Genomic DNA, 13,918 nt, shown 5'->3' with positions numbered 1-13,918 from the left:
AATTTCATAATTTCTTCCATAGGAGATACAATATAAGAATATTGTGCCCTTGGCCAAACACATGACAGCGACTTCCCGCCTCATTGCTTTCCTGCTAATCTTGGGAGCTTTATGTCTCCACTCTCTGGGAGACCAAGGAGAAATACGTCTTTTGAAAACTATTCCCTAAAATTCAGAGCTTTTCCCTCTTCAGCTCTCATGGTCTGTCCCTGGGATCCAGCTGTCAGAAGTACAGCCCACACTGTGAGCTATTTTAATGTGCGTAAAATGTTTTTATGTGGTAAAAGTATAAAAGGGAAGTGAGTTACAGATCAATAATCTCATGTTATTTGGATAGCATTTTAAAATACCATCTTCTAAGCAGATCCTAATTTACCACTTCCTTGTAGCCCTAAATCTTGAGATCCCCTGAAGTGTCAGAGTCCTTTTCCTGTTTTAGGTTCAGCTCTCTCCTGGTTACTTTATTTCATACTCCCAGATCCACAAATGATTTTGGGGAAGAGGGCTTTTGCTAAGCTGTTTATATTGTGAACTTTTAAATTACTACATAATTTTTTTTAAGGTAAAAATAGCTAGACCTTGTGGGGTAGGGTGATATGAAGGAAGAGGAAATAATTTCTCTACTTGACTTTTATTTGAGAGATAAATGGAAACAACAAGGTCAAGATCGACCTCCAGTTATTTTTCAAATAACTTCAAAGGCATATAATTTTCTCATTGTAGATGAACTTGATATTCTCTAGGGCTTTCTGAATCCATAGTTTTGATGGGTTTAAGCACTGTCCATCAGTACTTCATCAGAACCTGGACTCTTTATATTAATTTTTAAATGTACTTTATATTTTAAACTTTTAAAGCTTGGGAATTCATGTATATGATAACATAAATGTGAATTAGCCAGGCTGTTAGATTAACCAAAATAATGCCACTTCTATTTTTTCTGTTAAATAGAGTACACATCAAAACAAAGACCAAGAGAGTGGTACTCAGGGTGACTTCTAGTTGTTTTCACTATAGTCCTCTTTGGCTCCAGAAATATTATTGTCAGTTTTCCAGACTCAACTTCTAACAAGCTAATTTACTTGATGAAATTTTTTTTTTTTTCTTTTCGGTATGCGGGCCTCTCACTGTTGTGGCCTCTCCCATTGCAGAGCACAGGCTCCGGACGCGCAGACTCAGCGGCCATGGCTCACGGGCCCAGCCGCTCCGCGGTATGTGGGATCTTCCCGGACCGGGGCATGAACCCGTGTCCCCTGTATTGGCAGGCGGACTCTCAACCACTGCGCCACCAGGGAAGCCCAGCTTGATGAAATTTTTATCAGATACTTTTGTATTAGGTGCCAGTCTCCAGCTCCAGGAAATAGTCAAATAATTTTGTCTTTTAATTTTAACAGGGGAGGAGGTGATAGAGGATTGAACTAGTAATGTATTTGATTTGTCTTTCTTCCCATTGGATATCAGGTCTGTATTTGAGATGCACAAAAGAAAATAGTTGGCTGTGTAATTCAGCTGATTTTATTAGCATACGGTTAATATTGCAATATTTGTAATCAAAGTTACTTTAAACACAAGGCAATAATGAATGGATAGTCCCAACTCATAAATAGTATAAATGGTTTTCTTTTCTCAAAACTTTCAAATTGAAAAGAGAATTTCATCTAGTTATAGTAAAACTTACTATCTCTAGTCTCTTTATATACCTAAAGAAATTGTTTTTGAGGGACTGTCCTGGTGGCGCAGTGGTTAAGAATCCACCTGCCAATGCAGGGGACACGGGTTCGAGCCCTGGTCCGGGAAGATCCCCACATGCTGTGGAGTAACTAAGCCTGTGCGCCACAACTACTGAGCCCGAGTGCTGCAACTACTGAAGCCCACGTGCCTAGAGCCCGTGCTCCACAACAAGAGAAACCATAAATAAATAAACAAACAAACAAATAAATAAATAAAGTGATGAAGACCCAATGCAGCCATACAAACAAATAAGTAGAAATTGTTTTTGAGACCATACTTCATACATAGATTTATATTCTGAATTTTATAATTTTCTTTTACTTAAAAATATATATATTTAGAAGTGCTAACAAGAGCATAGTAAAAGCAAAAGTCACTCATTATCAAACTACCCAGTGGCAACCACTTTTAGAATTGTCATGAGTGTCCTGACATAGCTCTTTCTAGCCATTCTTAGTTGATTATACTATACAGAACTGTTTTAGTCCCCAGTCTCTTCACAGAATATTGTGAATATTTTCCATCTCAGTAGGTATTCTTCTACAACACAGTTTTTTAAATTGCTGCATAGTATTCTGTTGTATGGATGTTCTATAATTTTCTTAATTTCCTATTTTGGAGCGTTTAAGTTGTTTTCAGTTCTCTGCTGTTATAAATAACATCCTCTATCCATCTCTGATTATTTCCTTAAAAGTATATATATTTTCCAATTTAACATAACATTTTCCTATGTCATTGAAAATTCATTTTAAGTAAGTATTGTATGCTAATATGGATATGCCACTTTATTTTTCTTTTGATAGATTCTGAATCTCAGATGAGATTTGTTTTTGCTAAATGGATCATCTATCATGGATATATATGTTTCTTAAAATGTTGATGAGCAATAAATAATTAGTAGCTGACCAACTATTATAAAAGTCCAAGTACAATATAAACTGTCAGAAAATGAGCCTAGCAAAAATTTACCAGGATGACGGTCTTCAGCAAATATTTGGGTTTTATCCACGTGTTAGAGCTTAAACCCACCAGAAGAGCTAAGATACTCAAAACTCTTAGTGAGTACAACATGCTAGGTCACAGTCTGACTTTATAGATTTCTCATTATTAAAAACAAAAATAAGGGGGGAATAACCTCCAAAAGCCTGGGATAGGGATGAAGAGTGTGGGTGGGAGGACTATGGAAAGGATAAAGAGCTCTCGATTTGCCATAGAGAATATATTTTCTTTTGCATGCCCTTTGTTCTCATCTGGTAATTGATTTATATTAGTTCAGCCATACGTCAAAATGCATTATAGTAAATTAAAATATTAAGAGAAGAAAATGGAGATGAAACATTTTAATGTTGTAAAGCTAAGAGGTTTGGTGATGGTTAAGTTCTCCAAGTGTGATTACTTTCATTGTAGTTGCTGTCCATCATAGCATGTGTAAGTTGACTATATGTCAAAAAATGTTCTTATACTTGAAGAGAGTCTTAACCTTGAACACCCTCTTACTTTTCAGCACTTAAAATAACCTAAATCTCTCAGACAGTGTAAGATTGGTATAATGTTAGTTATTTTTAATTGCTTGGATTCTATTCCATTATTTTTATAGCTATATTTTATTTTTATTGAACTATAGTTGATTTAGCTATAATGTATTTTAAACCATGTTCTTTAAAAGTTAAGAAAGATAAAATTTTAAAGAGGGAAATAAAAATCACTAATAATCATCCCCCACCATAGCACAATTTAATATATTTATATATTCTTTTTTTCTCCTTAGGCCAAAAGCATGTATTGCCAAATTTTCAAAGTTGTGCATAATGTATTGTTATAAATTGTAATAAATAGCCAACATTTTAAACACTTGGTATGTGTGAATACACCGCTAAGTCTTTATACAGAAAAATTTAGAATAATCCAATGAATTAGGTACCATTATCTCTATTTTACAGATGAGAAAACATAGCTATAGGAAGAATACATAACTTATCCAAAATTATACATTTGGTGAATTCACTAAATTCACCCTAATCATCATCATCATCATTACTAGTACTAAACATTTTGTCCCATTCTCTTTAAGACTGGGTACTTTGCTGTAAAGAACTGCCTCGTTATTGGTAGCTAGTGGACAGCTGTTTTTGATTATTTTGGAGTCACAAACCCCATTGAAAATCTGATAAAAGTTGTAGATTCTTTTCCTAGAAAAATTCATTGTACATAAATGTTTGCATAAATTTTCAGTCTGGGCATGTACTTCTTGGAGCCTATCTGTGGATCTTAGAAGTAGCTGTGAAATTTTAATGATTATATATAAATGACCTGGATTGCTTGTTAAACATGCAGATTACCTGATCTCACTGCCTAAAGTCTGGGCTTGGACTTAGAATCTGTCCTTTTTACAAGCACTTCAAGTGATCTGGATGCAGGATTTGTTTTCTTTTTTTGGTTACGCCTTACAGCTTGCAGGATCTTAGTTCCCCAACCAGGGATTGAACCCGGGCCATTGGCAGTAAAAGCACGGAGACCTAACCACTAGACCACCAGGGAATTCCCTGGATACAGGATGTTTTAAGAACACTGTTTACAAAACTGTATCCTGAGATTAAGAATCTTGTTATTCCATTGCTGTTTTAGAGTAGCTACCACACAGTACATGCTCTAAGTGTTTGGAAACAAGTCTTTATTATCAAATGATTTTACAAATTAGGACTGCCATTACAAACTCTGATGATGACAGTAATGTATGATTTTATTGCTAATACTGCCACTCTACTTTTATCTTCAGGTCTTCTATTTAGAAGAATGTCATGTATGTCTGGAAAAACATGATTGCTTAAATATTTCCTAATTACTTGAAAATAATCTGCAGAGATTATTTATTGATTTCCTTTGGTAATCAGTGACTTACTGTTTTTTAATAGAATTTTCTTTCAAGTTTCTTAACCCATTTAAAAGATAGTTTTAAATAAATTACTTGTCAGACTGTTTTCCCTAATTATATTTATTCGTAGGATGAACTTTCTGATGTCAGCCAGGGAGGATCTAAAGCTACCACTCCAGCATCAACAACTGCTTCAGATGTGGCAGCAATTCCTAGTGATACTCCCTTACATGAAGAGAATGAAGGATTTGTGAAGGTTGCAGATACACCAGATAAGTTAGAGAGAAGCAAGCATATTGAAGTACAGGTAGTCCAAGAAACTAGAAATGTATCAACAGGTAAGTGACCCTACTTATTTACATACTGACAAAGTATTCAGTAAATCCAGATGTGGATATGACATCTTTGGGGTGTTACTGCCATAGATTTATAAAACTGTATTCAATTGTAAATAAGCTTTAAGATGTGATGATTACATAAAGTTTTAGAGAGAAAAGTGGTGGGGCAGTGGCTGAGGGGTTGAGAGCCTGAAAGGCAGGAGGACATTCTTTTTCTGTTCCCTACCTTAGGTCATTAGTCTTTGTCTTTAATTTCTCTGTATTTCACCCCTTAAATACAAGGAAAACAGTGAGTTCTGGCCTGGTGTACACTGCACTGTGTCCAGAGAACCACAAATGAAAACTTCCTTTGGTTATTTTTTAGTTGCTCATATTTACTGTTAATTGAATATATGACATATTGTCTGTCTAACCTTGTGTTTCCTAGAATCAACTCTTTAAAATTTTTTATGATCAAATGATGTATTTACAACCATAGAAGCAATTTTCATAACAGGGGCAGTATGTGCTATATGCATTGTTTTTGTTATCTTGTTCTTTCCTAAGACTCTGCTGAAAATGAAGAGAAGTCAGAAGTTCAGGCAATCATTGAATCCACTCCTGAGTTGGATATGGACAAAGATCTCAGTGGATATAAAGGCTCAAGGTACTGTAAAAGCCCGATTAGGACATCTTATCCTTCCCTTTCCCCTCTCCCAAAGCACACTGTTGTCCCCTGGTCTCTGACCAGATAAAATGCATTCAAATGTTTTGCTGAAGAAATGTTGATGTTATATTTCAGTTTTGTCTTTTTTGAAGCTGGATATTGTACATAGTTTAAATCTTCTGTGAAGTGTTACCTTTGCAGCATCAGGGACTAGGAGCATGTGGACGGATGGGGAAAAAAGACAGCCAAGGAGTATTCCCTACTTTGTGGAACTGGGAAAAACATAACAGCAGAAGTGGGGAAAATATAATTTGAAGGAACTTTATTCCTTCCCCCAATCAGGAAGAAGACAATGTATTCCCTTCAAAACTGTAATGATCTCATTACTAGAGGAAATTAGTCTCATTTTAGTATCATTTTACATGGGGAGGCTATTTAGAGGTTAGAAGAGAATGGTATGTATCATCTTAATGAAGATCATCTGAAATATATTGATGTTCAAGAATGTCACACAGGAGCTGCTGCCTTTTAATTTCTTCCATAAATTTTATTTTTTAATTAATTAACAATGACCATAAAAATATGTGCCATTTTTTTGATCACTGCTAGACATTATATGCAGTAGCGGTTAAAAAGCATGAGCCTAGAATAAGACTACATGCATTCAAATCCTGACTAGGATTTGAATCTGAGGTAAGTTTCTTCATCCATAAAAGGGAATTATGATAATACTTCAGATGGCTGTAAGGAGTAAATTAATCAATATATGTTAAATCATTGGCAAAGTGTCCAGTTCAATAAATGTTAGCTAACATTATTGTTACCTTCATTATTGTTTTATATCATTTTATCTTAATTATAACCTTATGAGGTTGATGTCTTCACCCCCATTTTACAGATAAGGAAGCTCAGAGTTGTACAGTAACTTGTCCAAGGTTACCAAGCTGGCAAGAGGTGGAGCTGGGATTCAATCTAGGACTCTGATTTCAAAGGCTGTGCTCTACTGAAAGATTTTTTCTTTATTGTTTATTTAAGAAATTAAACAATGCAGAGTGTAAAAAGTGAAATTTCCTTCTTATTCATCCTCTCCTAAACCTAAGAGATGCAGCTACTTACTAACAGTTGTGCGCTCTTGTCATTCTGAACCTGTTTTTAAAAATCAAAAACATTTTTATTAGACTAAAGCATGTATGGCAGTATTAAGGTCAAATCATAATACAAAATATGAAGGGCAATAGTAGGCCCTTACCCCTACTGACCCCTCATTCCCACTCCCAAGAGGCAGTCTCTATCACTTCTCAGGTCTCCTTGGGTATTTATCTTCAGGTATCTAAATCACATCCTATGCTGTTCTTCCTTGGTCTCTCTCTTTCTCAGTTGGGGTTCAGTGAGAAAATGAAGTCTTAATGCCCTAAGGCACCCCTTGTATATAATGAATTAGCTATACTCCTATGCAGGGACTTCCCCGGTGGTCCAGTGATTGAGAATCTGCCTTGCAATGCAGGGCATGCCGGTTCAATCCCTGGTCAGGGAACTAGGATCCCACAAGCTGCAGGGCGGCTGGGCCCATGTGCCACAACTAGAGAGCCTGTGTGCTGCAACTACAGAGCCCACACACTCTGGAGCCTGTGCACACTGCAACTACTGAGCCTGCACACCGCAGCTAGAGAGAAGCCCATGTACCACAACGAAAGATCCCGTGCGCCGTAACTAAGACCCACTGCAGCCAAAACATAAATAAATATTTATACTCCTGTGCATCTAGAACAGTACTAGCTATATACTTTCTTTGGGAGAATTGAGCAAATAGTCACTCAAATCATTTTCTGTATCCTGTGGATCAAATGAGGAGTCCTGGTTTAAAAAAGGCTGCAATATTAGCTATTGACTTTATAGGGCATAGCTCTTTAAACCATCATCTTTCCTTTCATCCTCCCAATATAATTATATCTCAGTTTCTGTTAAATTAACATTCATTGTTTATATCATTATGATTATATAAATACTAATAACAGCCTAGCCACAGAATATACTATGATTACATTTCCTTTCTTTTACAACTTCGTTTTTCTTTAATTTAGTAAAGCCTCGGGGTTTTTTTGGTTTTGTTCTGTTTGTTTCTTTTGCTTAGGTTTCTACATACCTATCACTACTTCACTAACAGATACCCTGCAAATCATAAATGTAAACATTCTCAAAATGGCCAAATATAAATAAAACCAGTTTCCTGGAACCTTCTGTTACCGTTCTCCAATGTAGACATTTTTGTGTTTGCTCTGGTCCTGGAATTTGCCCTCATTTTCATGCTGGGAATTTTTTTCACTTCTCTCCTTTGTTCCATCTTCTATTTCCTGGATACCATGACATCTAGCTTCTTGATTTATGCCTTTGTTTTGACAGAAATATTCTTACTAGCTTTCCTGGCAAAGGCTGTTTTGGAAGTAAGTTTTTTGAGAACTTGAATGTGATAAATGTCATTTAAAGGAATGATAGTTTGGCTGGATATAGAATTCCAGGTTGGGAAATCTTCAGAAGTTTTTATTCAGAATTGTGAGGACATTAATTCATTGTCATGTTTAGTGGAGTGTTGCCATTTGGATTCTTGCTTTTTTAATATATTCTCTGTAAGCTTTTAGGATCTTTATCCCTGTTTGTTGTTGTTTTGTTTGTTTTTTCCTTTTTAAAAATTCATGATGATGTGTTCAATGTAGGCATCTTCTTTTGTATCTGCAGTAGTCCTTTCATCTGGAAATTCATATTTCCCCGTTGAGAAATTTTCTCTTATTTCTCCTTTTTGTTGTCTTTTCTTCTCTTTTTCTGAAACACTTATTAGGTAGATATTGAACATTCTGGACTGACCCTCACAATTCCCTTTTTCCCCTCTTTTCTGTCTCTTCTATTTTTTTTATAATTTCTGGATGATTTCTTCAACTTTCTCTTTCAACCTTCGTCAATTTTTTTCTAAAAGTTTTTTTGTTTTTCTTGGATAGGTACTTTTTATAACACCCTACAGTTCTCTTACGGATGTAACTTTATTATGAAAATAAAATAAAATTTTTTTTTTTAAGTTTTTGCTGCTGTCTGCATTCACTGTCTCCTTTTACTCTGAGTGTTTTGGACTCAATTTTATGATAGAGGCTTTCTTTGATCGTCTGGTTCTCTGTGGCTGTTTTGCTCATACTTAAGTAAATGACATTGATTCTCCAGTTTTCTGCCTATAACATTTAACCTTGGCTTCCATTGTTCAGGGAGCAATGCCAGGAGAAGGGAGGTCTCACTGTCCTGGAGGGTTGGATTTAGGTCTCATATAGCTTCTTGTGCTGTCTTTCATCACATCCCTCTATCTTATGTTCCCTCTTGCATGCTTCTCTCTGCAGATTGCTGGTTCCTTCAATTCCTGAGCCTTTCAGGGGTTCTGGCAGCATGCTGACTTCCTTCCTAAACACTAATGGCTTAAGTTGAAGCTTTGTCTGGTCTGTTAAATCAATTTCTACTGTTTGCCCATCTGTTTTCTATCTTATATAATTTTGTTCACATTTCATCTGCTGTAGTTTCTTTTTCTGTTCCCTATGTCCTTGTGGGTGTATACTTTTTAAATTCCTTTACTGTCCTTTCAGTTGAGTTTCTCAATTATTGGGTGATAAATGACTGTGTCCATCGTATTTAACTGGAAATCCTGTGCAGACTTTTTTCTATTAATGTAACACTAATGCACAAACACGTACATTTCCCCATTCTCCTCCATACCCCTGCAAAAAGGGCTTATATTATACATACTGTATTGCAACTTGCTTTATAAAAAGCACCTTTATATAGTGGGTTTCTTTCATTTCTAAAGCTGTATTTTAATGTTTTTAAAGTTAAAAGTTGAAACTTTCAGGTATATCCATAACTTATTTCATCTGTGCCCTGTTAATGATCACTTGGGTTGTTTCAACTTTTTGCTACTCTGACCATCCTTTTACGTACATAATTGCCTTCTTGTGACAGGGGCTTTGTAGGATTTTTTTTATTTGTGGCCACGCTGCACAGCTTGCGGGATCTTAGTTCCCCAACCAGGGACTGAACCCCAGCCACTGCAGTGAAAGCACCAAGTCCTAACCACTGGACTGCCAGGGAATTCCCTGTAGGAATTTTTTTAACATCAAGTTCTTGGGTCAGTGGGTATTTACATTTTAAATTTTGATATTGCCAAGTTGCCCTTAAAAGAAAAATAAAATGGCCATGCTAATTTATACCCAGACAACGTGGACCATGGTAGTTAAGATCATGGATTCTGAAGCCTGGCTGCTTGGGTTTGAGTCCTGCCTCTTTGACTCATTTGCTGGATGATCTTGGCAAATTCCATAACCTCTTTAGTTTCCTTCTGTAAAGTTGGGATAATAGCAGCAGATCTTTTGTAGAGTAGGTGTGAAGGTTTTAGTAAGGTAGTCTGTGAAAGGACTTAGACCAGTGCCTGAACAATGCAGAGTAGTGCTCTCTTTTAGCTGCCATTTACTGTTTGTGTTTGCTAGGATCTCACTGCAAAAACATTCTATATATTCATCAACAGTTCTCTCTGTGGAGTTTAATGGGAATCTCTTATGACACCCTTGAGAAATCCTTTTAAATTATATTTTATATGAAATGTAAATTACAGGTTAAAAATTCCTATGTAACTTAGCCTTTTGTATTCATTTTGCACAGTTGAAAACATCTTTCACTTATTTGTTGATTTGGTTTTGGTTTTTTCTGCCTAGCACTCCCACCAAAGGCATAGAGAACAAAGCTTTTGATCGCAATACAGAGTCTCTCTTTGAAGAACTATCTTCAGCTGGTTCAGGTCTAATTGGAGATGTGGATGAAGGAGCAGATTTACTAGGTATGATCGTTTATCTGAAGTAGTATCATACTGTTTTAAAAATAGATTTTTTAAATGACTTAATTGAAAATTTCTTTAAAATGTCTCTAACTGTCCAGTGGGGCAGAGTTATTGCACTTTTACATAATTAATAAGAATGTATTCTTTGAGATGATGAAAGTTTTAAATGAGAATATGTTCACTTATGGATGTGCCTAGAATTGAATTACATTTTAGTTTGTATTTTGAATTCATGTCACACAATTTATTGAACTCCTGCTATATTCTGAGAACAGTATTACATAGAAGAAGCACAGTGATATATGTATATATGGGGTATATGTATAGATGTATAGATTTATGGATTGATGGATAGTTAATTCCTGTCTTAAATAGCGTTCATTAAATCCTGTTGACCTTAATTAAATAAGAAATTATAACACTTGATTTTTCTGAGATTTCACAGAGTATTCTGTTTTAGCTCTTTGGGAAATGTAATCATTTTAGAGTTTGTATTGTTGAAGAATATCTGGTTTGAAAAGGATAATGCATTTGGCTCTTCTACTATTTATCTGGTGACCTTTGCCAGATAGCTTAACCTCTCTGGGCATTAGTTTCTTTGTGCATAAAAAGAAAGAGTTCAAGAGTTGGACAAGCTGCGGCTCATGGGCCAAATCCAGCTTACCTCCTATGTGTACGAGTAGAGTTCACACAGCCACACTCATTTTTCACGGATTGTTTATAGTTTCTTTTACCCCACAACAGCAGAGTTAAGTTGTCTGTAACAGATTATGTGGTTTACAAAGCCTAAAATATTTACCATCTGGCCCTCTACAGAAAAAGTTTGCTGTGCTCTAGGTGATCCCTAAAGTTCCTTTCAACAATAATTACATGAATGGGACTTCCCTGGATGTCCAGTGATTAAGACTCTGTGCTTCCACTGCAGGGGCACAGGTTCAATCCCTAGTCGGGGAACTAAGATCCCTCAAGCCATGAGGCGTGGCCAAAAAAAAAACTTACATGACATGTCAGTTAGCTTTGGTGTGCCTTTCTTATAACTTAAGACCTTACAGAAATGGAAAATGTTATAGTATTAAAAAAAAATCTATGCCTTTGGGATGGATTCTGGTCTCCAAACATTTTTTGTATCCCTTAGTGTAAATTCAGTACAGATTACACTGTTCTCAAAAGGTGCTGTTTGTCAGTTCTTGTGAACCTAGAGAGGTGTTACTTGCATTCATTTATGTTAAATTTATTGGTTACTAGTTATGTCCTCGACAAATATTTTTTGAAGGAAATACAAGTTCTGTCTAAACAGAGCTCACAGTCTTATGTAAAGTAAGAGAGATTGAAAGTACATAAACAAAACTGAGTTAGACATAGACTCCCACCATTAAAGTCTTAGTAAAACGTTGGATGCAATTGAATGAGCTTGCATTTCTCAAGAAAGGCTAAAAGATTAATTCTTAAGGAGCACTCCATTTTTACATTTAAATTTATACTCTTTGTTAAGATTAAATTATGCATGAAAAGTTCCTTTTAAGATTTGATTGGTTTAAGAAACTGATTCCCTGGCAAAAATTGAGGGGCAGATGCAAAAAAATGTTAGAAAGAAGAATTTTTTAATGTTTAAACTTATATTCAGATTTATATACAGTGAGGTTCAATTTTTTGTTTTAACAAATGCATAGAGTTGTATAACCACCACCAGAATCAATATACATCATCTAAAAAAAATTCCTTCTTGCTTCCCCTTTGTATTTAACCAGAATGAAGTACTTTTTAAATGTTCTTTGTACACTCTGCTTCCTTATAATCCAGTATTGAGTAATATCATTATTGAGGTTATTGGCCCCAAACTTTCTTCCCTGTAGAGTTAAGAAGCCACGTAGTACTTAGAAATAATTGTGGTCTTTTAAATCAAGTATTTTCCGAAAGCTTCCATTCTTTACGTCAGAAAATGAAGCATAATAAATAGGTTAAAAGCAAAATTCTGATTTCCTTTCCACTTTGAAAAAAAGAAATAGACTGTAAACTACTGTCTTTTCCCTTTTGCAGATATTGATATATTTATCTTTAGAATGTTCCAGATTAGAAGTTTTAATATATCACCTTAAGTGTAGTGACTTAAGCCTACATGAATACTTTTGGTCAAAGATGTTAAATGACATCTCCAAGGCACATAGTTTTTTCCTTGGCTTCTCTTCTGGTCAGTTCAGTGATAGTAATTGCAGTGTAATACTCACTAAATGGAACATAGTTAAACTAGTAAAATTGTTTCTCACAAAGTTCCTTAAATGAACGTTGGTTGATAAATAAGTACGTAGTCCATTTCTATAACTCATTATTCATTTTTCTAATTGCTGTGTTGTTGTAAAACTCTTCCCTTGTTTTTGAAATCATTATGCATGTAGTCAGTATTTAGATTACTTTTTTCAGATTTTAATAATTTAAAAGAGATAATCCCCCAGAATTTGTCCTTTATCTTGATGGATGTCTCATCCCTTGACTTTATTTCCAATGATCCTTTTCTCTATTCACTTTAGTCACTTACCCTCCATGGCCACGTTCTAGAACTTGGAAATCATACATTCATGCATCCTACTCTTGAGATTTTCATTCTCTTGATTAAATTCTATTTTTTCAACTTCACAATTTTTACTAACTTCTTCCTGTTATCATTTAAACATGTTCAGGTCTTTTCCATTTTAAAATAAAACTACTGCCCTCCTCTGACTCCCTATCTTTAGTACCTTTCCACCCTATCACTTACTCTTCTCCCATTTCCAGGCGTGCTTTTTTGCAGAAATATCGGTGAGGTAGGCGTCTGTTATGAGCCTGGCACTATTCTAGATGCTTGTGATACACCAGTGGACAAAATAGACTTCTTGAAAGGGTGGCTACTTTTAACTGGGAGGATTTCCCCAGTCCCACTTGCACCTCATCTGACTACAGTCTGGCATTCTGCCCCACACTAACCTTCCCTGAAACAACTTCTTGTTTGCTATATCCAGCTGTTCCTTCTAAGTTATTTCACATGACTTCTCAAATAGCATTTGTCTTTAAAACGGTCTTTGCTGGGTTTCTGTGGTATCAGACTTCCCTGCATTCGTTCCTGCCTCTGACTATTTCTTTTCAGTCTTCTTTGCAGGACCCTCTTTCTCCGCCCATTTTTCAGATGTTCCTGGCCCAGTCTTGCTTCCATGTTTGGGAGGTCTGATTTGCTCTTGTTTCTTGGCTTTCATGGCTAATTGCTCCCAAGTCTTTCTCTCCGTCCAAGATTTTTTTCTACAGCCCCAGACTATTACTTCCAAACAGCCCATTAGACATCTTTAAGATGATTTGTAGAACTTTATAGTTGATATGCCTAAAGCTCAGTTCATCAGCATCTTTCTTTATTGTCCTGTCCCCAAAGGCTGTTCTTATACCAGCATATACTACCTCAGTGAATAACCTCACCATCAACTCAGTTCTCCATCCTAAATCTCTCA

The 13,918-nt window shown here is 35.7% G+C and overlaps 1 protein-coding gene across 7 annotated transcripts in view; it reads left to right on the top strand.

Annotated features, from left to right (window-relative positions):
- SPAG9 (sperm associated antigen 9) overlaps positions 1-13,918 on the top strand; it is a 142,772-nt gene that overhangs the window by 91,452 nt on the left and 37,402 nt on the right. For all 7 annotated transcript variants that reach the window (XM_030839989.2, XM_030839988.2, XM_030839987.2 and 4 more), the window contains 3 exons: positions 4,734-4,941; positions 5,488-5,587; positions 10,327-10,448. In XM_030839989.2, coding sequence (XP_030695849.1) covers positions 4,734-4,941; positions 5,488-5,587; positions 10,327-10,448 — 430 coding nt within the window. The remainder of the gene's footprint in view (positions 1-4,733; positions 4,942-5,487; positions 5,588-10,326; positions 10,449-13,918) is intronic.

The sequence above is a fragment of the Globicephala melas genome, chromosome 20, assembly GCF_963455315.2.
Source record: "Globicephala melas chromosome 20, mGloMel1.2, whole genome shotgun sequence".
NCBI lineage: Eukaryota > Metazoa > Chordata > Mammalia > Artiodactyla > Delphinidae > Globicephala > Globicephala melas.
Note: the sequence above shows the minus strand (reverse complement) of the source record. Positions and strands in the feature narration are given on the sequence as shown.